Below are 22,583 nucleotides of genomic sequence, written 5' to 3' on the forward strand. Positions count from 1 at the left end.
TGCCAATATAGAAAACGTACATTAATTGTTGATGACAATGATGATGATGATGACATTACCTACCTGGAGAGTATCAAGTATCACCCGGAGTGACTGCACTTGACGTCGGACAGACTGGGCAAAACTGTCATAGGTTTCAGCATCATATTCACTCATATTAATCTCCCTTAATCTGCTCAGATAAATAAACAAATACAAATCAGATTAGAGAGAAATATTAGAATTTCATTTATTTGTAAATCAACATGTTTTAATTCAATCATCTGTGTATCAGATTTAAAAAAGTTTTTTTAATCTTTTTTTTCTTTTAATAGCCTCATATATATGTGTCATGGGTGGGGAAGCTTCTCACTGTCTCATTTAATATGGGATATCTGATTTTTCTTCCAGCGTTTTTCTTCAGCAAGTGCCTTATCATAGTACTGAGATATTTACTCGTAACTTTTTGATGTGCTATTTGGGAAATTACACTTAAGATGAATTAAGATATATTCCATTGCACTCATGCCTATCTTACTGTCTATACATGCATATATGTATGCATGCATATGAAAATATGTGTGTGTGTGTGTGTGTGTGTGTGTGTTACTTTTATCTTTTACTTGTTTCAGTCATTAAACTGCAGCCATGCTGGGGCATCACTTTGAAAATTTTTAGTCAAATGAATTCACTCCAGTACTTAATTTTAAGCCTGATATTTATTCTATTGGTCTCTTTTGTTGAACTGCTAAGTTACACAAACACAGACATAAAGATACACATGCACACACACACACACACATACACACACATGATGGGCTTCTTTCAGTTTCTGTCTACCAAATCTACTCACAAGACTTTGGTGGACCCAAGGCTATAGTAGATGACACCTGTCCAAGGTGCCATTCTTTTGGACTGAACCCGGAACCATGTGGTCAGGAAGGAAGCTTTTTACCTATTTCTTTACTACCCACAAGGGACTAAACACAGAGAGGACAAACAAGGACGGACAAACGGATTAAGTTGATTATATCGACCCCAGTGCGTAACTGGTACTTATTTAATCGACCCCGAAAGGATGAAAGGCAAAGTCGACCTCGGCGGAATTTGAACTCAGAACGTAGCGGCAGATGAAATACCGCTAAGCATTTCGCCCGGCGTGCTAACGTTTCTGCCAGCTCACCACAAGCTTTTCACCACACAGTCACTATCCATCAGCTGTTGACTAAAATACTACAATACAAAAAAGTTACAAGTGTACATTTAAACATCAATTGTGTCTTGCTGTACAAATAAACACTGTAATTAAACCAAAGGACTCCTTCTGAAGGACAGACTGAAGTAAAACAGTTTGACTAGTTTCACCTGGTCATGACCAGCTCATCAGGAATGTTAACCTCATCCATTCTACAGATAGAGAGACAGTAATTTACATGTATTTATGAAAAAATTGATGAGCAATTGACACTACTTTTGATTAATTTGTGCGTATCAGTAATTGATTGAAAAAGCATATTGATTAACTAAAATATTATTTACAAATAAGTTTGTAAGGTGGTTGGTGTTAGGAAGGGCATCCAGCCATAAAAATCCTGCTGAAACAGACAGTCAAGTCTGGTGCAGTTTTCTGCCTAGGCAACCTCTGTCAAACCATCCAAAATCAACAAAAATGAACATATGAGGAGGATGATGATGTGTCTTTAAAAATCCACATTTAAAAAGCACCCATTACACTCTTGGAGTAGTTGGCATTAGGAAGGGCATCCAGCCATAGAAACCATACTAAATCAGATTGGAACCTGGTGCAGCCCTCCAGCTTGCCAATTTCAGTCAAACCGTCTAATCCATGCCAGCATGGAAAACATACGCTAAATGACAATGATGATGATGATGATAATGATGATGATGATGATGATTTAGCTTTGCAGTGAAATGAGACCCAAAATATTTATGCAAATTTATTTACAACCTGTTGGCAAATGTGTCATACAAGCAGTGTCAGTGTTGTTATTGTTATTGTTCTTGTTATAGGTGTTGTGTAGGTAACAGTACCATCATTACTGCTGTTGCTGTTGTTGTTGTTGATGATGATAACGATGATGATGATGATGATGATGATGATGTTCTAATTATGCAAACACTAATTGGTATACATTGCTGTAAGGTGATTTTTGAAATCTAATTGATATTTATAAATATTCTATTAGGATTTACTGTTGTTTTTTATTATTATGGCTGTTGCTGAATTTACTTTTACTGTTGTCAAAGTTTATAATACTATTGTGTGACTGTTGCTGCTATTACTATCACTGTTGTTACTGTTATTTTGTTGTTATTGTTGTTGTGTTGTTGCTACTGTTATTGTTGTTGTTGTTGTTGTAGCTGTCACTTCATACTTGCCTTTCTTTGAATGCTTTTGCAGCCATTTCTTGAGCAGCTCTTCGAACCTGCAACATATTTATCAGATATATATAAATTACATCAATTAATTCAACATACTTGTTATATGATATATGATATTAGAATATAATTATTCATCTTTATCAATGTCTGCTCTGTCGCAACCACCATCTTAGAGAGCCCAAAATTTCTCTGAGCAACCACCAGTCACCTGTATTCCACACAGAACTGGAGTCAGCAAACCCTTTCAGTAATCTAAGGGATACTATTTGTATGCCTGTGTGTGTGTGTGTGTGTGTGTGTGTGTGTGTATGCACATGCATATACATGTGTGCATGTATGTACATATGTAAGTATACTCTTTTACTATCTTTCAGTCATTTGACTGCGGCCATGCTGGAGCACCGCCTTTAGTCGAGCAAATCAACCTCAGGACTTATTCTTTGGAAGTCTAGTATTTATGCTATCAGTCTCTTTTGCCAAACCGCTAGGTTACGGGTACGTAAACACACCACCATCGGTTATCAAGCGATGTTGGGAGACAAACAAAGATGCACAAACATATACACACACACATATACACACACACACACACACACACACACACACACATATATATATATATACGACAGGCTTCTTTCAGTTTCCGTCTACCAAATCCACTCACAAGGCTTTGGTTGGCCCGAGGCTATAGTAGAAGACACTTGCCCAAGGTGCCACGCAGTGGGAATGAACCCGGAACCATGTGGTTGATAAGCAAGCTACTTACCACACAGCCACTCCTGCACCTATATATATGTATATATGTATGTATATATATATGCATGTGTGTATGTATGTAAGTGCATTTGTACATACATATGTGGTTATATGTATGTACATATGAAAGTATATACACATGTTTGTATTTATGTATGTATGTATGTATGTAGGTAGCTAGATAAGTAGGTAGTTAGGTATGTTTTCTTTGAGATTTAAGTTCTTCTTCATGGATCTCAAATCAGCCACTAACAAAGCAACAAGAACTTTTACTTGTTTCAGTCATTTGACTGTGGCCATGGGAACATAAACACACCAACACCAGCTGTCAGGTGGTGGTGGTGGGGGGACAAACACACACACACGATGGTTGGCCTGAAGCTATAGTAGAAAACATTTGTCCAAGGTGTTGCACAGTGGGACTGAACCTGGATTCAAGTGGTGTGGAAGCAATCTTCTTACCACACAGACATGCCAATGCCTATAAGCCATACCTGCATATATATATATATATATTAGACATGATACATAGATGGCTGTTTTAGGCTAATAGACAAAAAGATTGCTAATCAGCTAAATTAATAGGTAAACAGCTATATAAAAGAGTTAATAGATGACTAAAGTGACTCACCTCTTCTGGGACAGCATCTTTTTCAGCTTGGGAAACCTGGAAGACGTTGTGTCCACTGTCAAGCCGATATGGACCACCAATTCCACCTAAACCAGCTGTGTCACGACCCCCTGTAATTAAAAACAGAGCAAGAAAGAAAAATTGAAAGCAAGCAGGAAAGAGAAGTAGAACAGAAAGAAGTCACAGAGTGGGAAGTAGATAAAGAGAGAGATAAAAATGTATGAGAAAGAAAGAAAAAGAGAAAGATACAGAAGACAGAAAAACAAATAAGGATGAAGACAGAGTAAGAGAGAAAATGGGAACAGGTAGATCAAATGAGGAGAGAGAGAGAGAGAATTTAAGAAATAGACAGAAGGAGTATGCTTAAGTGTGTGTTCACTGTAACACGTAACCCTGTTCAGATTGTTGGTGACTGATTTGGCTGCCCTATCAGGGTTGCCTGGTGAGGAGGGGGTTTTTTGGGGGTTTTTTTAAAGTTTCAGCTCAGGGCTGCGGCCATGCTGATGCACCGCCATTAAGAACTCAGGAAGATGGAAACAAGACCTGGTGAGAATATAATGAACAAATGCCAGTATAGGGTTAAGGACTATTCAGTCATATGTAAGGACACAAATACACAAGATAATGAATGAATGCAGTGTAAGATCATTTTTGAGAGTGATGAATCCTTAGTTCTTGACAAAACATCCGCCGATGAAAAGTATACTCTGATCTAAAACATGAGGATAGTTCAGTTTTTGGTCACCCTGTACAATTTGGGGCCAACAGAGAAAAACTATTCTATATGAAAAGTGAGTGTAGTACAATGCATGCTTCATTTATACACAAGCAGAAACCAGAGAACAGATTTTTTTTCAAAATGGGTCAAAATCATTGCAGCATTTGGAGTGTTATATGCACCAGTGACACTGAAATCTCACATATTTAACCCATATATGCCTATAAAAAAATGAAGTCTTAAAATTTTACTGTATTTAGATTAAATGTTATGTTAAGCTTTCACAATCTGGAAGAGAAGGACAGTATGCAATTGTTAGCTATAGGTGTCAACTACCTACATAACATTTTGTATGCTTAGTCAGATGCTTCCTAGCGAGTTCATGTCCAAACAAGTAGGGGCAGGTTTTGTGTTGTGAAAATGCGACCTGGGGTGTGCCGGTGGCACCTAAAAGCACCATCCATACGTGGCCGATGTTAGCACTGCCTTGACTGGCTTCCATGCCAGTGGCACGTAAAAAGCACCAACCGATCATGGCTGTTGCCAGCCTCCCCTGGCACGTAAAAAGCATCCACTACACTCATGGAGTGGTTGGTGTTAAGAAGGGCATCCAGCTGTAGAAACACTGCCAGATCAGACTGGAGCCTGGTGCAGCGTCCTGGCTTCCCAGACCCCGGTCGAACCGTCCAACCCATGCTAGCATGGAAAACGGACGTTAAACGATGATGATGAGATGATGATGATGGGTTAACAGTTTACCAACTTGTTACAGCATACAATTTGATGTAAGTTAGATGATAGCAGTTGCATTTCTATTTGTAAAAAGCAACAGCAACATCCTCTGTTAATTTATATTCCAAACACCAGTTTAATGATGACAAAGTTCCTTTACTAAATTCTTTATCATTTTCAAGATTAACTGAAACATGGGTAGTGGGTTTCAACAAAAATATGGTAACAAAAGATTTAAACATAGCTACTGACATTTGATGGGTATCTAAGTTTAGCTTATGTACCCATCACAAGATCCACTTGTTGTTGCAATGTGAAGCATGTGTACCTCAATGAACACTGAGAGCTGTATTAGTGGAACATAAACTCTTGGGAGGACCTTCCATGCTGGACAGGTCAAAGGTTAGAGGTCAGACTAATATAGTCCACCTCTTCCCAGAAGTAAAATTGGGTTTGCATAGAGCCAACACTCCTAACTAGAAAAAGCAGTAACAGAAGCGTTGAGAGGAAGGCCTTCTCTTAGGGAAACATATGACATCTTAAAAATAGCTGGAGAAGGGATACTGAGGCAAAACTGAAAGAGCAGGAACCCAACTTGAGAGAAGCAGAAAATACAATCCAGTGTCAAAAACAGTAGACAAAAGTCATTGATGTTCTATACTCCATAAGTAAAGACCCCCTTTGGGTCACGAATGAGCATGGGATTGCACCTAGAAAGTTTCTTTCCAAGGTACAAAGCCAGGCAAGAATGTTTATGGAAGACAGCAGTTGACCATACATACCAGCCTCCCCTCTCCATGCCATCACTGTTATCGAAGGGAAAGGCAAAGGCCTATACACCTTGGTACCAATGACATTGCAACTCATTTCTACAGCTCAATGGACTGGAGTAACACAAAATAAGCTTCTTGCTCAAAAACACAACACACAGTCTGGTCTGGGAATCAAACTCACTACCTCATGAATGTGAGCCTGACACTCTAATCACAGAGCTATGTGATAGTGAAGAGCTTAATACCAAACAATCTTAAATATGTATATATTTACCAGTTCCTCCAGCCCAGGTATTTCCCCCAACATGTGGGGCATTCTCAGGATCTATTTTCCCATGTTTAGGGAACTCAGCTGACTTGCCACTGTCACGCTCATAGTTAATCTGGAAAACAAAATATATTCATGAGATTGGTTAGTTACTAGTTTTGGAGAGTTTGGTTGCTTGAATGATTAACTATTCTGAGGGAACTTTCTCTTTATCTATGCTTATAATGGAAAAGAGAGTTGTTATGTTTTATAAAAAATTTACATTTTTCAATATGAAATAGATTTTTTTTTCTTTCAGATCATGCATTTAAAAATAACAACAAAAATTCTGTAAGGTAAGTGCAGATATCACTCTACAGTTGAGAAGCTTGATTCTCAGCCATGTAGTCTTTGGTTCAGTTCCACAACACATCCTTGGGCAAATGTTTCTACAATGTATGTGTGTGTGTGTGTGTGCATGTGTGTTGTGTGTGTGTGTTGTGTACATTTGTCTAGATACCACAAGAGGGTTGTAAATGGGTTTCATCATCATACAAGCGAGGTTGTTTGTTGTCAATCTTCCATGAAAAACATGTCTAGCTATGGGAAAATATTAACTTGGAGACAGGAGAGGGTTGGCAACAGGAAAGGTATCTGGCCATAGAAAATTTACCTCAACAAATTTTGTGTGAACTGTATAAGCATGATAAAGTGGATGATAAATGATGATGATGAAGATATCCCACAGGAAATGAATTAATAGCATATTTGAAGACATATCTACCTATTGTAGTTACTGTTTAGTTCCACCTGTAAAGGGAACTGGTTGATTCTTTACACTTTTTGGGTGCAACTTGGGTGCAACACAATTTCCTTTCTTTTTGTTTCCAGAAACTACCAGTCAGGAACAAAACGCAACTTTAAAAATATATATGATTCTTTATTCTCTTATTTACAAATGAAGCACGTTGGTATATTGGTATCCACTTGGTTCAATATAGCAAGGCTGAATTTTAACATTTGTAAGATTCTTACAACAAATTCAGCAGCAACAGAGCAGGTCAAATCCCAAGCGTCTGGAACAGGAGAATGGCTGATCACACATTTAACAAACAAATCCTTTCTCTTCAATAGCTGTGTCTCAAGTCAACGACGCTAACAAGGAACGTGATAGAATTTTCTTCCCCAGTCTCTAGCGCATGTGCATGAGGGAACTTCCTTAGGCCTTTCCAGAAGGTTCCAGCCCCACACACGCACACTGAAGAATGACGTTCCGCACACGCACACTGAAGAATGACGTTGCGTGTGCGCACACTGGAAAATGACGTCACTACACACCTGTTTCAGCCTTGAAGAAGCAGATGTGCAATCAATGATATTCAATCCATTATCATCCAGTATTCTTTTAAGGAGTAATGCAACAAACAAAGACAATACAGGGTCTTAAGTTTTTTAGAACATGGCAACCTCTTCTGTGCTGATACTTTGATGCCCTTCCTGTTTCTAAAGCCTACTTTTTTCACATGAGGGAACTCTTACTTCACACATCTCTGAGAGGGCAGAATTCCGATTTAAGCACACCATATAACCCCTAACATTTCTATTTTGTGGGATTTTCAGAAAATTTTTGTGAATTTGAGTTCCACACATGGGAATTCATATGATTATACAAAACATAATTTTTGTGTGTGTGATTTAAGGGCAATTTAGCTGTTATTTTAGCACATCTCACAACCACCTGAAACCTTCATTTCTTTGTCACTCTGACATGCATTGATATTTTTCAATATTTTTGTCCTCATAAACACATTCAATGGAATGATGATGCACCCAACAGTTGTCCATTGCTGGGATTTAAGCTAAAAATTTGGGCTGTCCATGTTTTAAACTCTGATTTAAAAATAAAAATGGAACTTTTACAGTTTAGGGGAGGTGGTGTTATAAAATTGAAAGAAAAACACCTTTTTTCATAATCATATGAAGTCCCGTATGCAGAGCACAAATTCACAAAAGATTTCTGAAAAATCCCCAAAATGAAAAAGTTATGAGGGGTTATGTGGGGTCCTTAAACCAGAATTCCACCTTTGAATGTATAAAATGAATAATGATTTGTTGACAGGTGAAGTCACAACAACACTAATCAGAGCCCATGACTTTTGTAGAGCACAAATGTAAACAAACACACAGTCACACATACCTGCACATGCACATACATATCATACATGTAGATTTGTATGTTACATAATATTTTTATTTTGGTTGAGTTGATCTCTTGCTACTGTGAATGTCACCTGTAGGTACACAGGATCTTCAGACAAGTTATGAGTAATAACTTGCTTGAAGACCCAGCGTACCTACAGGCGAAACCCAGAGTAGCAAGAGAGTGACTCAACCAAAATAAAAGCATTATTTATCTCTCCAATGGTAATGAATACTCCTTCTTCCAGCAGTTAACACCAAACATATGTACACACACACAACTTACACACATACATGTACATACATACATTGTGGGTTTCTGTCAGTTTCTATCCATAAAATCACTGCACAAAGTTTTGGTCAATTTCAGGCTTTAATAGACAGCACTTGCCCAAGGTACCATGCAGTAAGACTAGACAAAATAAAAAACTATTTGGTTTTTCTTAATCACACACATACACACACAGAGGCATGATGTCCACACACAAATGAATAAAGAAAAATTCGAAACAAATGAAGAGTTTCCAAATAAAACAAAGTATATTTTAAAAAAACAAAGTATATTTTAAAAAAACAAAGTATATTTTTAAAAAACCGTGCCGGTGGCTCGTAAAAAGCACCTTCCAACCGTGGCCGTTTGCCAGCCCCGTCTGGTGCCTGTGCCGGTGGCATGTAAAAAGCACCCACTACACTCACGGAGTGGTTGGCGTTAGGAAGGGCATCCAGCTGTAGAAACATTGCCAGATCAGACTGGGCCTGGTGCAGCCTTCTGGCTTCCCAGACCCCAGTTGAACCGTCCAACCCATGCTAGCATGGAAAGCGGACGCTAAATGACAATGATGATGATGATGATATTTTTAAAAAACACATACATACAAAGCAATATAACAAACAGCAAGTAAAACTCACATGGAGTGGGCGTGTATCTTCATAACCAATCATATTACGCCATTCCTGGAGGGAGCGCTGTAAATGGACCAACGATGTCTCCCACAGTTGTACATAACCACTGGAGTCAACTGTTACAAGTCCTTCACCACTGAGTGAGGCTAACTTCAGACTTGTGTCAGCGGGCTGCATCAGCCAGAAACTATATGGTGGAGAACGTCCTGAGCTGAAAGGGAACAGAAATCAGATGTCTGTTTGTCACTTATCTTTCATTATCATCATCATAATCACCATTAAAATAATTATTACCATTACCATTACATTAAATTAATAATAATAATGGTAATGGTAATAATTATTTTAATGGTGATTATGCTGTCTGTCTAATCTGTAAGTATAATGCTCACTCCTTTATATCAGCAACAATATAACAAGATAAAACTATGCTATTTCATCCATCTTAATATTCTGAGTTCAAATTCCAGTGAGGTCAACTTTGCCTCTCATCCTTTTGGGTGTCAATAAAACAAGAACCAGTTAAGCACTGGAGTTGATGTAATTAATTTAACTACTCCTCAGAAAGACTATAAAAACTGAACCCCTCTGCCAAACCATGTCAAGCCAGTGTGGCAGAATAGGCTCATCAAGTGAGTACAATCTCAAGCTGAAATTAACAGCCCCAACATCAGACCATGTTTGGTGAAGAGAAAAAATACTGAGGCCTTTGCATTGCAGTGGACTGAACAGCAGCAATCAAATCTAATTCAATATGCAATGAAGGCAATACTAAATTAAAATAGCTACCTATATATCATACTTAATATATACATGCTACATATACTCAGCAGTGTGGATACTGACACTTCGTTGTTTACGACGACTAGGGTCCCAACAGGTCCAATCATTGGAACAACCTGCTTGTGAAATTAACATGCAAATGGCTGAGCACTTCACAGATACACACAGCCGAATGTAGTTGTCAAGGAGAGTCAGCATGATACAGAATGTGATGAGGTTGGCCCTTTGAATTACAAGGACAACTCATTTTTGCCTAGCTGAGTGAACTTGAGCAAAGTGAAATAAAGTGTTTTGCTCAAGGAAACAAAACACTACCAGGAATCAAACCCATGGCCTTACAATCATTTGTTGAATACCCTAACCACTAAGCCACACAACTTCACTCAGCAGTGTGTATATGCAGTGATATACACACTCATTGATACATACACAACATTGGAGTGTAATGTACTGACTAGACTGTACCAGTGATTAACAGGGTTCAGACAGCGTCCCAAACAGTGTCCCAAACAGCATCACACTGATTCTACCTCAATATTATGCTAATGGTACAAAATGTCTGTGGAATACTCAGCCACTAATAAACTACAATACAATGAGTTGCAAGTGTCTTTGATTGAGACAAAAGATAAGTCACACTTCTAAAGCTTAATCCTTCTATTTGTCCAGCAACTGGAACATTCATGCGGAAATTGTGGGAGTTCCGTCACATGTTTATGTGTGCGTGTGTGTGTGTGTGTGTGTATGTATGCATCTGCATGTATAATCTGTAAGTATAATGCTCAACCCTTTATATCAACAACAATATAACAATATAAAACAGTGTATACAAACCTTGGGACATTCAAATATCTTAATTTCTTGTTCACTAAATCAGCAATTTCAAGAAAACCTGCAGCATCTAGTAAATCATTTTCTGCAAGTAACACAATTTACAATAAATAAATAAAGCAGTTCAGCAAAAGAGATCGATAGAATAAGTACTGGGCTTACAAAGAATAAGTCCTGGGGTCAATTTGTTTGACTAAAGGCAATGCTCCAGCATGGCTGCAGTCAAATGACTGAAACAAGTAAAAGAATAAATACATATCCTGTTGTGTCTGGGGAGAGTCATTTTCTTTTTGTGTCTTATAATTTGACACATAGTCAAGACTATTGAAGAGGCTGCAAGACGCAACGAAAATTTTAGGAAAATAAAAATAAGAAATAAGTATAAAATTTACCGGTGAGTGTGTTAAATTATAATGCACAAAAAGAAAATGACTCTCCCAGACACAACAGAATATGCTTCAACACACGAACTCATATAAAGAATTTTGCAAACCAAATCCAAAAACGAAAAATATATACATACAGGCATTCATATACACACACACACAAACACATACAGGCATATATATACATACAGTAGATAGGATTGGATTGCCTATGCTCAGTTCACTGCAGAACAAGGGCCTCAGTATGTTCTCTTCACCAACCTCAGTTTGATGTGGAGGTTGTGATTTTGAGTTTAAGATCACACTGGTTTGATAAGCCTACTCTGTCACACTGGCTTGACATAGGTTGGCAGAGGGGTGTAGATTTTTCTTTTATATATATATACTCATACCCCCAGGAGTAGTTAAATTGATTACATTGACCCCAGTGCTCAACTAGTATTTATTTTATCGATTCCAAAAGGCTGAAAGGCAAAGTTGACCTCAACAGAATTTGAACTCAGAACATAAGGATGGACGAAATACTGCTAAGCATTTCACCCACTGTGCAAACGATTCTGTGTGTATGTGTGTGTATGAATGAAATAGTACCACAGCTAATTACCAAAGACTAGAAATTGTAACAACTTCATAATAAGCAAGCAAAAAAATGATATATACATATTTCTTGGCACCTTCTTCCTTAACTTCAAATTCAAAATACTGTCTTCTAGGGGACACCAAGTACACACATACACACACACATGTATGTACATATGTATGTATGTATGTGAAGGCTGATGGCTTAGTGGTTACGGCATTTGGCTCATGATTGTAAGGTTGAGCGTTCAATTCCTGTCAGCATGGTGTGCCCCTGAACAAGACTCTTTACTCCATGTTATTTCAGTTCACCCAGCTAGCAAAAATGAGCTGTAGCTGTAATTTAAAGGGCCAGCCTTGTCACATTCTGTGTCATACTGAATCTCCCTGAGAACTACATTAATGGTATGCCTGTCTGTGCAGTGCTCAACTACTTGCACGTTAATTTCATGAGCAGGCTGTTCTGTTGATCGGATCAGCTGAAACACTCGTTATCATAACTGATGGAGTGCTAGTTAGTTAGTTAGTTAGGATATATGTATAAATGAATGTATAGTGCTTAGAGGTTAAGCTAACAATTGCAAGGTCCATGAGCTGAGCAACAGATTGTATTCTTAAGCAATACACTAATTTCTTGAGTACTAGTGGCAGCTGAGAGTAGGATAAGCCTGACATGGTGGATTATTGACAAAGTTTGAAAGGAGTCTTGCATGCACTGTTAACTACTTAACACACACACACACACACACACACACTCACATACAATGAGATTTTGCACAGACAGTTGATATGTCAAAAGAGCTTGAGGAAATTGTTAAGGGAAATTCTGCAGAGGTGACATATAAAAGACCTCTTTTTGTGTGTGTGTGTGTGTGTGTATGTGCATGTGTGTGTGCGCACACGTGTGTGCATGTGTGTGTGTGCATGCATGTGTGTACACTCACACACACATGCATACATACTATAAACAAACTTCGGAAGCACCCAAATGTGTTGAAAAACAGTAGAGAAAGATAGGGAATTTACCCTTAGAAGATAGGGAAAAAAGGTGTTGCTGCTTGCTAGCAGCTATTTTTTAGACTTCTAAAGGTAAATAGCCAATTTTTCTCTGCTATTTTCACAGCTATACTGTGTTCAATATTTCCATGCTGTCATGAGTTGGATGAGACATTTTGGAGCAATAATTTATAGCCAAATGCCTTTCCTGATGCCTCTTATGACATATAGTGATATGGTGTGCAAATTTCAAAAGATAAGGACATACAAGGTCTCATACATGCATGCACACACATACACACACAGATATGAGATCCAAGATTTTTAAAAATAATCCACTTACTTGTGACTTCAGCTGACTTAGGCACATACTCAGGCTCAATAGCACGGACAACTTGACCAGATTCTGGTAGTAACACAGGTACACTTGACTGTGGAGGCACATGTTGACGGAGTTTGTGTAAACTGAGAAAGTCATCATTACTAACATAAGTCTGCTCCCCTCGAGGAATCTGGTAAACCTCATTTGTTGTAGTCTACAATAGTAAAATGAATAAATGGATTTTACTCTGATGCTTCTCCAGCAGAGCACTCCTAATCGTGTGGGCTTGTAGATGCTGGTGCCTTGTAAAAAGTACCCGTACCAGTGCCACATAATCGCATTTGTGCTGATGCTACATAAAAGCACCCTGTACACTTTGTAAAGTGATTGGTGTTAGGCAGGGCATCCAGTCATAGAAACTATGCCAAAATACACATGGAGCCTGGCTGGCTCCTATCAAACCATTTCAGCATGGAAAACAGACATTAAATGATGGTGATGATGATGAAGATAATGATGGTTCACTGGAGATCACTATACCAAAATCCCAGGATACTAACATAGACGCATTATACGACAATAACTAGAGACACTATATATGCATATATTAATACACACACATATCTCATCATTGTTATCATTATTTTTTATGTCTGTATTCGATGCTGGCATGGGTTGGATGATTCAACAGGGTCCAACTAGGATGAGGGCTGCACTGGTCTCCAAGTCTGTCTTGGCAAGGTTTCTACAGCTTGATGTCCTTCCTAACACCCACCACTTTACAGAATGTACTGGGTGCTTTTTTTTTTATGGCACCAGCACTAGTGAGGTCACCAAGTAACTGACAAGACAGGACTCTTTAACGGAGTGAGGTTGCAGTATTGAGAGAGATGGTTTTGTGCCAGGTGTAGAGAGGCTAGAATAGAAAAGGATAGGAACAGGTGTTTTGCTGTAGAGGAGATACATAGCTACATGACTAGTCCAGCAAAAAAGGAAGAAAGTATGGTGGAGATGAGATATCAGGGCATATCCTCAAGGTACAAGAAGGTGGATAAAGAGAGAATAGGGGAAAGAAAATAGGTTCCCTAAGAAAACTGAAACTTGTAACATGTTAGTTCTGTTAAAAGATATAAACTCCACTTAAACACAGTTTTGAGAAACTAATGTGAATTATATAAAGTGAAGTCAATAAGTCATATTCAACAAACCTCACTATTTGGTGGGAAGCCAAGGGTAAGAACTGCATAGGTATCAGGTGTAGTGAGGAGACGGTTAGGACCTGCAGAAGTGTCATCTCCTAGTATCTTCTTCACAGTGATTTCGTCACATGGCCGTGATGTGGCAGCTGTTATTTCATTGTCAATCTCACCTGGACAACAAATAGAAACTTTATAAAAATTTTTGAATCTGATTGGTAATATGAGTGTGGAATGTTGAGATTGCATCTGAGTGTAACATAGCAAGATGGAAACAAGGTGATGGGGGTGGGGGAGAAAGGTAGAGATGGAGTGAAAACTTGAGATTGTGGAAAAATGAGAGGTAATGCACTAGAGTGTAACAATAACATCAGAGTGTAACTATAACATCAGAGTGTAACTGTAATACCAGAATGTAATTGTATCACCTGAGTGAACAACAGTAACACCAGAGTGCAAAACTGTAACTCTGGAGTTCATTTGTAACACCAGAATTCAATAATAACAGCCGGCTGCAACTGTGACATTCATATGCAACTGTAACACTGGAGTTTAATGTAATACCAGAGTGCATTTATAACATCAGAATGTAGTTGTAAAACCAGATGGCAATTATAAGATCAGATTGCAGCTCTGATACTAATATTCAACTGGAACACTAGAGTATGATAGCAAAATGCAACTGTAACACCAAAATGCAGCTGTAACACCAGAGTGCAATTGTAACGTAAGAGTGCAATTGTAATATCAGGATGCATTTGTGATATTAATATGTAACAGTGACACCAGAGTATAACTCATAGCATGGTGTGGCTGTGTCACCAGAATGTAACTGTAATACCAGAATGACACAGTAATATATACTTGTAACAACAGAATAGTGTAATAAACTATAACTAAAAAATGTGTAACTGAAATGGTGGTTATGTATATATCTGTGACACAAGAGGGCAGCTGTATCACTGATGTGTCAGCAATGTAGCAACACATTATAACTGTATAACAAAATGGTGTTACTATAATGCAAGAGTATAACTGTAATGCCAGAGTGTAGTTGTAACAGCAGACTATAACTGTAACACCATAGTGTGGTTGTCACACCAATAAATTTACAATATAATACCAGAATGTAACAGCAATTCTGTAGTAACATAGATAATTAGCCAAAGTAACATAGATAATTAACTGCCTGTAACACCAAGGTAAAATTACAGTTCGGGACACACAACAAAAACAAAATTTCAGCAAGTGTACAAGACTTACCGTCATGTTCTTCAATGAATTGTAAACGGAATTGGTCAGCTTCTTTTGATGTTAGTAAATATTTCCTGAAGTTAAAGAATGTTAAAAGAGATATGTATTTGTTGAGATCAAAAACTTGGACAACTGTGGCACACACATCACAAATCCACATCTTATATACTTGCCTTAAACTCTCAGATTTTGTTCCCATATAAGGTTCAAGGAATTAAATGGATGAATAATAATAATAATAATAATAATAATAATATCGTTATTATTATTTTTATTTATGTGGTAAGCTGGCAGAATCATTAGCACACATGGAAAAATGTTTAGCGGCATTTTGTTCATCGTTACATTCTAAGTTCAAATTTTGTCACGGTCAACTTTGCCTTTCATCCTTTTGAGGTTCATAAAATTAGTAACAGTCAAACAGTGGGATCAATGTAGTTAACTATTTCCTAAAATTGCTGGCCTTGTGCCAAAATTTGAAATTGTCGTCATCATCATTATCATTATTATTATTATTATTATTATTATTATTACAGGTGGTGAGCTGGCAGAATCGTTAGTATACTGGGTGAAATGCTTAGCAGTATTTTGTCTGCCGTTATGTTCTGAGTTCAAATTCCACCGAGGTCGACTTTGCCTTTCATCCTTTTGGGGTTGATAAAATTAGTACCAGTTATTCACTGGCATTGATATAATCAACTTAATCCCCTCCCCCAAATTTGAGGCCTTGTGCTTCCAGTAGAAAGGATTATTATTATTATTATTATTATTATTATTATTATTATCATTATTATTATTATCATTATTATTATTATCATCATTATCATCATTATTATTATCATCATTATCATCATTATTATTATTATTATGCCAGGTAAAATGCTTAGTAGTATTTGCTCCAGCATTACATCCCGATATCAAATCCTGCCAGGGGTGAATTTACTTTTCATCCCTTCAGGGTTGATAAAATAAGTGCCATAAAAAGATCTGAGGCCTTGTGCTTATTACAGAGAATACTATTATTATTAAAGGCAGCAAGCTGGCAGAATCATTACTGTGCTCGACAAAATGCCTAGTGGTATTTCATCTGTCGTTTACATTCTGAGTTCAAATTCCATCAAGGTCAACTTTGCCTTTCATCCTTTCAGGGTCAATAAAATAAGTAGAAGTTAAACACTGAGATGGATGTAATCAACTAGACAAAATTTCAAGCTTTGTACCTATAGCAGAAATTTTTTTAAAATTATCATCACCATCATCAAAGAAGCAAGCTGGCAGGAACATTACTACACCTGAAAACTGCTTAGTGGCATTTCTTCTGGGTCTTTATATTTTGAGTTCAAATACCACTGAGGTCAACTTTGCTCATCATCTTTTCAGGATTGATAAATTAAAGTACCAGTCAAGTATTGCAGTCAATGTAATTGACTAACTTTCTCCCATCAAAATTACTAACCTACTGCCAAAATTAGAAAAATTTATTATTGTTGCTGTCATTTTTTTTAACACAACTGCCTTAAACACTATCACAGTATTGTGAAGGGTAAACACCCACTTCGGTCATGAATGACCATGGGATTGCACCTAGAAAGTTACCCTCCAAGGCACAAGTCCAAGTAAAGTTGTTTATGGAAGACCAGCAGTTGCCCATGCATACCAAACTCCCCAATCCATGCCACTGATTTTATCCAAAGGAAAGGTACAGGCCGATATACAACTTGGCATCAATGATGTTGCAACTCATTTTGACAGATGAGTGAACTGGAGCAATGTGAAATAAAGTCTCTGGCTCAAGAACACAACATACAGCCCGGTCCAGGAATCAAACTCACTAGCTCATGATTGTGAGCCTGGTCCTTTAACCTTCACTATTGTATCATATACACTGTATTGTATAGCACAGTGGTGTTTCTCTCTCAATATGTATATACTTTGAGCTAGGTATCTCATTAAACTCTCATGTTTAATGAGATACCTAGTCTTCCATACTTATCAATCCCCTTCCTCCATTTGCTCTCTTCATGTGTAGGCGATCAGTATCTTCATGTGGATGATGGGCTCCATGCATCGTCAGGAGCTCTCTTGATTTCCTGTCCATCTCCTTTAGCTCCTCCTCTGTCAACTTCAGGATTCCAGCACCATACCGAACTACTGAGACTGCACACAAGTTTATTGCTGAAATTATGTTTCTAGCAAGCCAAAATTTTACTCACTCACTGCAGGTACTCTTTTCTAGTCTTTTCCTTCATGTTGTGGTGTTTGATTCCATCTGCCTCAAGTATCCCCAGGATCATCATCATTATTATCATTATTATTATTGAGTGAGAGAGCAGTGCATGCCATCAAAGTGACACTGGGGTAAAATATACGAAGCCCAGTTTACACATCATGACTACCCGTCTGATAAGGGTACACTAGGTACATGCATCACAACCATATGTGCGCGACATGGTGATTTCATATCAAGATAAACAACACATGACCTTGCAGGTGGGGCCCAGTTAGAATTTTCTTCTGGTTGAGTAGCCCATCCCACTCAGAAGGTCCCTGAATAAGGGTTGTTTAAGGATGTTGGACGAAACACCCATGTTTCCAGAGGTGAATTATTCAAACCCCAAAGAATCCCTCTCAACGCATGGCTATTATGCTCCCCCACTTCTTCTGCTCGTGATCAGAGATGCACATATCGTCAGCCACTAATGGACATGCTCAACTGGTTATGGTCAAACAACTGACATGCAAATCTGTGGTATTGAGCAGAATATTTGCTTCAGCCCATCTTTTACACCAAGACAAAACAATGTACATGATAACACTTCCAATTAGTTAAGATCAGAAGCCATGAGAGCCACTGCCTGGTACTGCATCAGGGCATAGGGGCTTATTATTATTATTATTATTATTATTATTTGCCTTTCATCCTTCCAGAAACACTGGGGTTTACATAATCGACTAGTTGTCTTTCCCTAAATTTCAGGCCTTGTGCCTATATAAAAAGGATTATTACTATTATTATCATTATTCATTTTGTTTATCATCCATGTATTCATCGTTATTTTATTCATTTCCTTCAATTTTAGAAAAACTGAAGCATGTCTTTGACAATTCCAGAGCATATTGAACTTATTATGTGCATGACCTTTGGCCCACCCTGTATTTACTTAATGTATCAATGTATCCATTTGTATGTCTGTATATATGTATGTATGAAAGTTAAAGACGGGTGGGGTTATAAACATAAGAGCAGTGAACATTAATTGAATAAAGGACTCACATGTGTATAGAGTTAGATGTTTTTGAGAAATTTTAAAGTCATTCTCAATAGTGCACATGTGTGTGTGTGTGTGTGTGTGTGTGTACACATATCATCATCATTATCATCATTTTAATATCCACTTTTCCATGTTTGCCTGGTTTGGACAGAGTTTATTGAGGAAGATTTTCTCTGGCCAGATGCCCTTCCTATCACCAACCCTCACCTGTTTCCCAGCAAAGTAATATTTCCTCGTGGCCAGACATATTTTCACAGAATATCAGAAATGAATAACACTCATTTACAACCATCACATGACATCTAGACAAGGAGAAACAAACATATGTGCGCGCGCACACACACACACACACATTACATATGAAAAGATGTAGCCCCAAACACCTGTACTTCTGTTTATTTATCTCCTACAACATGGTGCCACTGATGATGATTTGCACAAAAATATATATTGGACATTTAACACCATTCTTTGCATTTTTAGCTTAACACTGAAGAGGTAACTAAATGGGATTATATAATGTTTCAACAAGCAATTATGTAATCCTGGCAGTAACTTTACCAAAACATGTATATGTTTTATAAAACATAAAATATCATACATGCTTTCTATATTTTATTCCTACATGTGTGTGTGTTCTATTCTGGCCCCTTCTCTCATGAGTATAAAGCAGACTACTTCTTTTACTGTAGCCCCACTCAGTCAAAAGGGATCTTAGTCCTGCAAGCTGTTTAGTGACCTCACCAGTGCTGATACCACAAAAAGCAACCACTACACACTGTAAAATGGTTAGCATTAGGAAGGGCATCCAGCCAAAGGAGACATTATTAAGCAGTGTTATTCATTTCTGAAATTCTGTGAAAATATGTCTGGCCATGGAGAAATATTACTTTGCTGGAAAACAGGTGAGGGTTGGTAACAAGAAGAGCATCCTGCCATAGAAAACTCAGTCATAGAACCCATCAGATCCTGACAAGCTGACAGCATAGAATATGAATGTTCAATGATGATGATGATGTTTTCATGTTATCTTTTACTTGTTTCAATCATTAGACTGCAGCCATGCTAGGACACCACCTTGAAGAATTTTTAGCCGACTGAATCAACCCCAGTACTTTCTTTTTAATCCTGGTCTTTTTTGCTGAACTGCTGGTTACAGGGATGTAAATACACCTACACCAGTTGTCAAGTGGTGGTGAGAGGACAAACACAGACACAAAAACTGACATGTACATACATATATATACATACATACATGGTGGCTGCCCCCTCGTTATCGAGTATGGCCATTGCACGAAGCTTAATCAATGTTGTTATCGTGCAATGCCTATGCAAGAAGATTTTTTTTTAAAGTGAGGAAAGGCTGTGCACTGAGTCAATCCCACTCACTAAGCAACAGCAGCCATAATCCGAAAAGAAGAACAAGTCAACATCATCGGTAACCACTGAGCCGCAGGTTTTATGTCGGAGTTATCCCAGTTACCTGAGTTATCTTCTCCTAGAAGGATGCCCTAACAAAGGCTAGGAGTCCTTCCTTCCCAATGGTTTAACCGCACGATCGGGTTTTCAGTCCGATTATTTCTATGTGCCCGTGCATGATACAGCCTTAAGACATTTATTGAATGGCTGTTGACTCTCAAGAGTTTCTCGGCCCTTTGACGGGTTTTGTTTTTCATCCCACAGGGTGTCCAATAAACACCCTCCTCACCAAGCAAGCTTGGTGAGGTTGCCAGTTTAGTCGCCGACGACCCGACCATGCAACAGGTTGTACTGGGTTACATATTACCAGTAGCACTCGAAAGCGACCTGATATACATACATACATACATACATATACATATGTATATATATATATATATATATATATAGTGAGAATTTACAACAAAAAAACAAAAGACGAAGACGGGTGTGTAAAGAACAAACAGATGTATTAGTTTAACGCTCAGGAAGTGAGAAAGTCTTTTACGTTTCGAGCCTGCGCTCTTTGATAGAAAGGAACACAGAAATAAACAGGGAGAGAAAATAAAAAAGGTTTAGTGGTTAGCGATCTATCATGGCAAATGTATATATACATACAATAAACTTCTTTCAGTTTCCATCTACCAAGTCCATTCACAAGGCTTTAGTCAGCCTGACACTATAGTAGAAGACACTTGGCCAAGGTGTCAAGCAGTGGGACTGAACCTGGAACCATGTGGTTGGGAAGCAAACTTCTTACCACACTCCACTCTTGCACCTATGTATGTATGTATGTATATATGTATGTATGAGCTACAACACAGTTTTCATCTTCCAAATTCCACACACAAAGCATTAGTCAACCCAAAGTTACAGTATTATAGAAGACACTTGCACAAAGTGTCATGCAGTGGGACCGAACTCAGAACCACACAGTTGTACAGCAAACTTCCTAACCACATGGCTATGCTAACGCCTATTCTTTATATATTTAAATTTTTTCTGTTATTTCAAAGCCAAGACTTTACCAGACTTAAAAAATAACAATCGATTCGATCGACCGAGGATGAAGACATTGGGTACAGGGCGGGTGGGGGGGAAGAGATGCAAGACAGACAAACTAACAATAACAGCAACAACAATAACCACGGCAACAATAGCAAATAACAATTGTAACAAGATTTCTGCAAACCTTAATGCGCTTTCCATGCACAGTTTAAAAGAAAAGTGATGAGTTATCATATAAATAAAGTTGACACTAAAAATTAATCTGTTTTTGCTCAGGTTTCTTTCTTCTTCACTTAAAAACATTGCTTTCATTTCATATTTTTTTTTTTTTTGATTCTTTCACACTTCTTTCTCTTCACCTTAAACCTACCGTTCCACTCTGCCCTCTTTGTATGTTTTTTTCTTATTGTTTCTGCTGCTGCCATCGCTGTTTTTGTTTGCTGCTGTCATTATTGTGGCTATTTTTTCTTCTTGTTTCTCCAGGAAGATCGGTGGCAGAGATGGGATGGGAGGCGGGGTTTCATTTCTCAGGCTTTCATACTGCATACAACTTAAGATTTACATATTTCTGTACCGTTCTGTACTGTAATGTGCATGGTACTTTTTCATTCATTCACTATTGTTGTTGTTTTGCACTATGCTTGTGCAGCAGCAGTAGTAGTAGTAGTAGTAGTAGCGGTGGTGGCGGTAGTAGTGGTGGTGGTGATAGTAGTAGTAGTGGTGGTGGTAGTGGTGGTGGTGGTAGTGGTGGTGGTGGTAGTGGTGGTAGTAGTAGTAGTAGTAGTAGTAGTAGTAGTATTGGTGGTGGTGGTAGTAGTAGTAGTAGCTGCCGCTGCTGTTAATCTCAAAGTTTATTTTCTGTTGTATATTGTTTATTCCATATTATGCAAAGTTTGTTCAAAGGCTGTTGTTGTTTGTACTATGTATGTATGTGTTGTTGTTGTTGTTGGTGGTGGTGGTGGTGGTGGTGCGTATACTACTATGTATGTGTTGTTGCTGTTGTTCTTCTTCTTCATGTTTTTGTAGCTTAAACTCAAACTTCATATGTTATCTCGTATTCTATATTGTGTTTTTTTTGGGAGGGTTTGTTTATATACTGTTGTTGTTGTCGTTGTTGTTGTATTGTTTGTAGTTGTACTGTTTGTTGTTGCATTGTG

The 22,583-nt window shown here is 38.0% G+C and overlaps 1 protein-coding gene across 1 annotated transcript in view; it reads right to left on the bottom strand.

Annotated features, from left to right (window-relative positions):
* LOC115219717 (von Willebrand factor A domain-containing protein 8) overlaps positions 1-22,583 on the bottom strand; it is a 117,254-nt gene that overhangs the window by 21,195 nt on the left and 73,476 nt on the right. The window contains exons 33-41 of the mRNA XM_029789906.2: positions 15,698-15,762; positions 14,447-14,607; positions 13,260-13,452; positions 10,959-11,040; positions 9,348-9,552; positions 6,267-6,375; positions 3,770-3,879; positions 2,380-2,426; positions 64-172 (exon numbers count right to left, since the gene is read on the bottom strand). Of these exons, the coding sequence (XP_029645766.1) occupies positions 64-172; positions 2,380-2,426; positions 3,770-3,879; positions 6,267-6,375; positions 9,348-9,552; positions 10,959-11,040; positions 13,260-13,452; positions 14,447-14,607; positions 15,698-15,762 (1,081 nt within the window). The remainder of the gene's footprint in view (positions 1-63; positions 173-2,379; positions 2,427-3,769; positions 3,880-6,266; positions 6,376-9,347; positions 9,553-10,958; positions 11,041-13,259; positions 13,453-14,446; positions 14,608-15,697; positions 15,763-22,583) is intronic.

This window comes from Octopus sinensis, linkage group LG15 (genome assembly GCF_006345805.1).
Source record: "Octopus sinensis linkage group LG15, ASM634580v1, whole genome shotgun sequence".
NCBI classification, from domain to species: domain Eukaryota; kingdom Metazoa; phylum Mollusca; class Cephalopoda; order Octopoda; family Octopodidae; genus Octopus; species Octopus sinensis.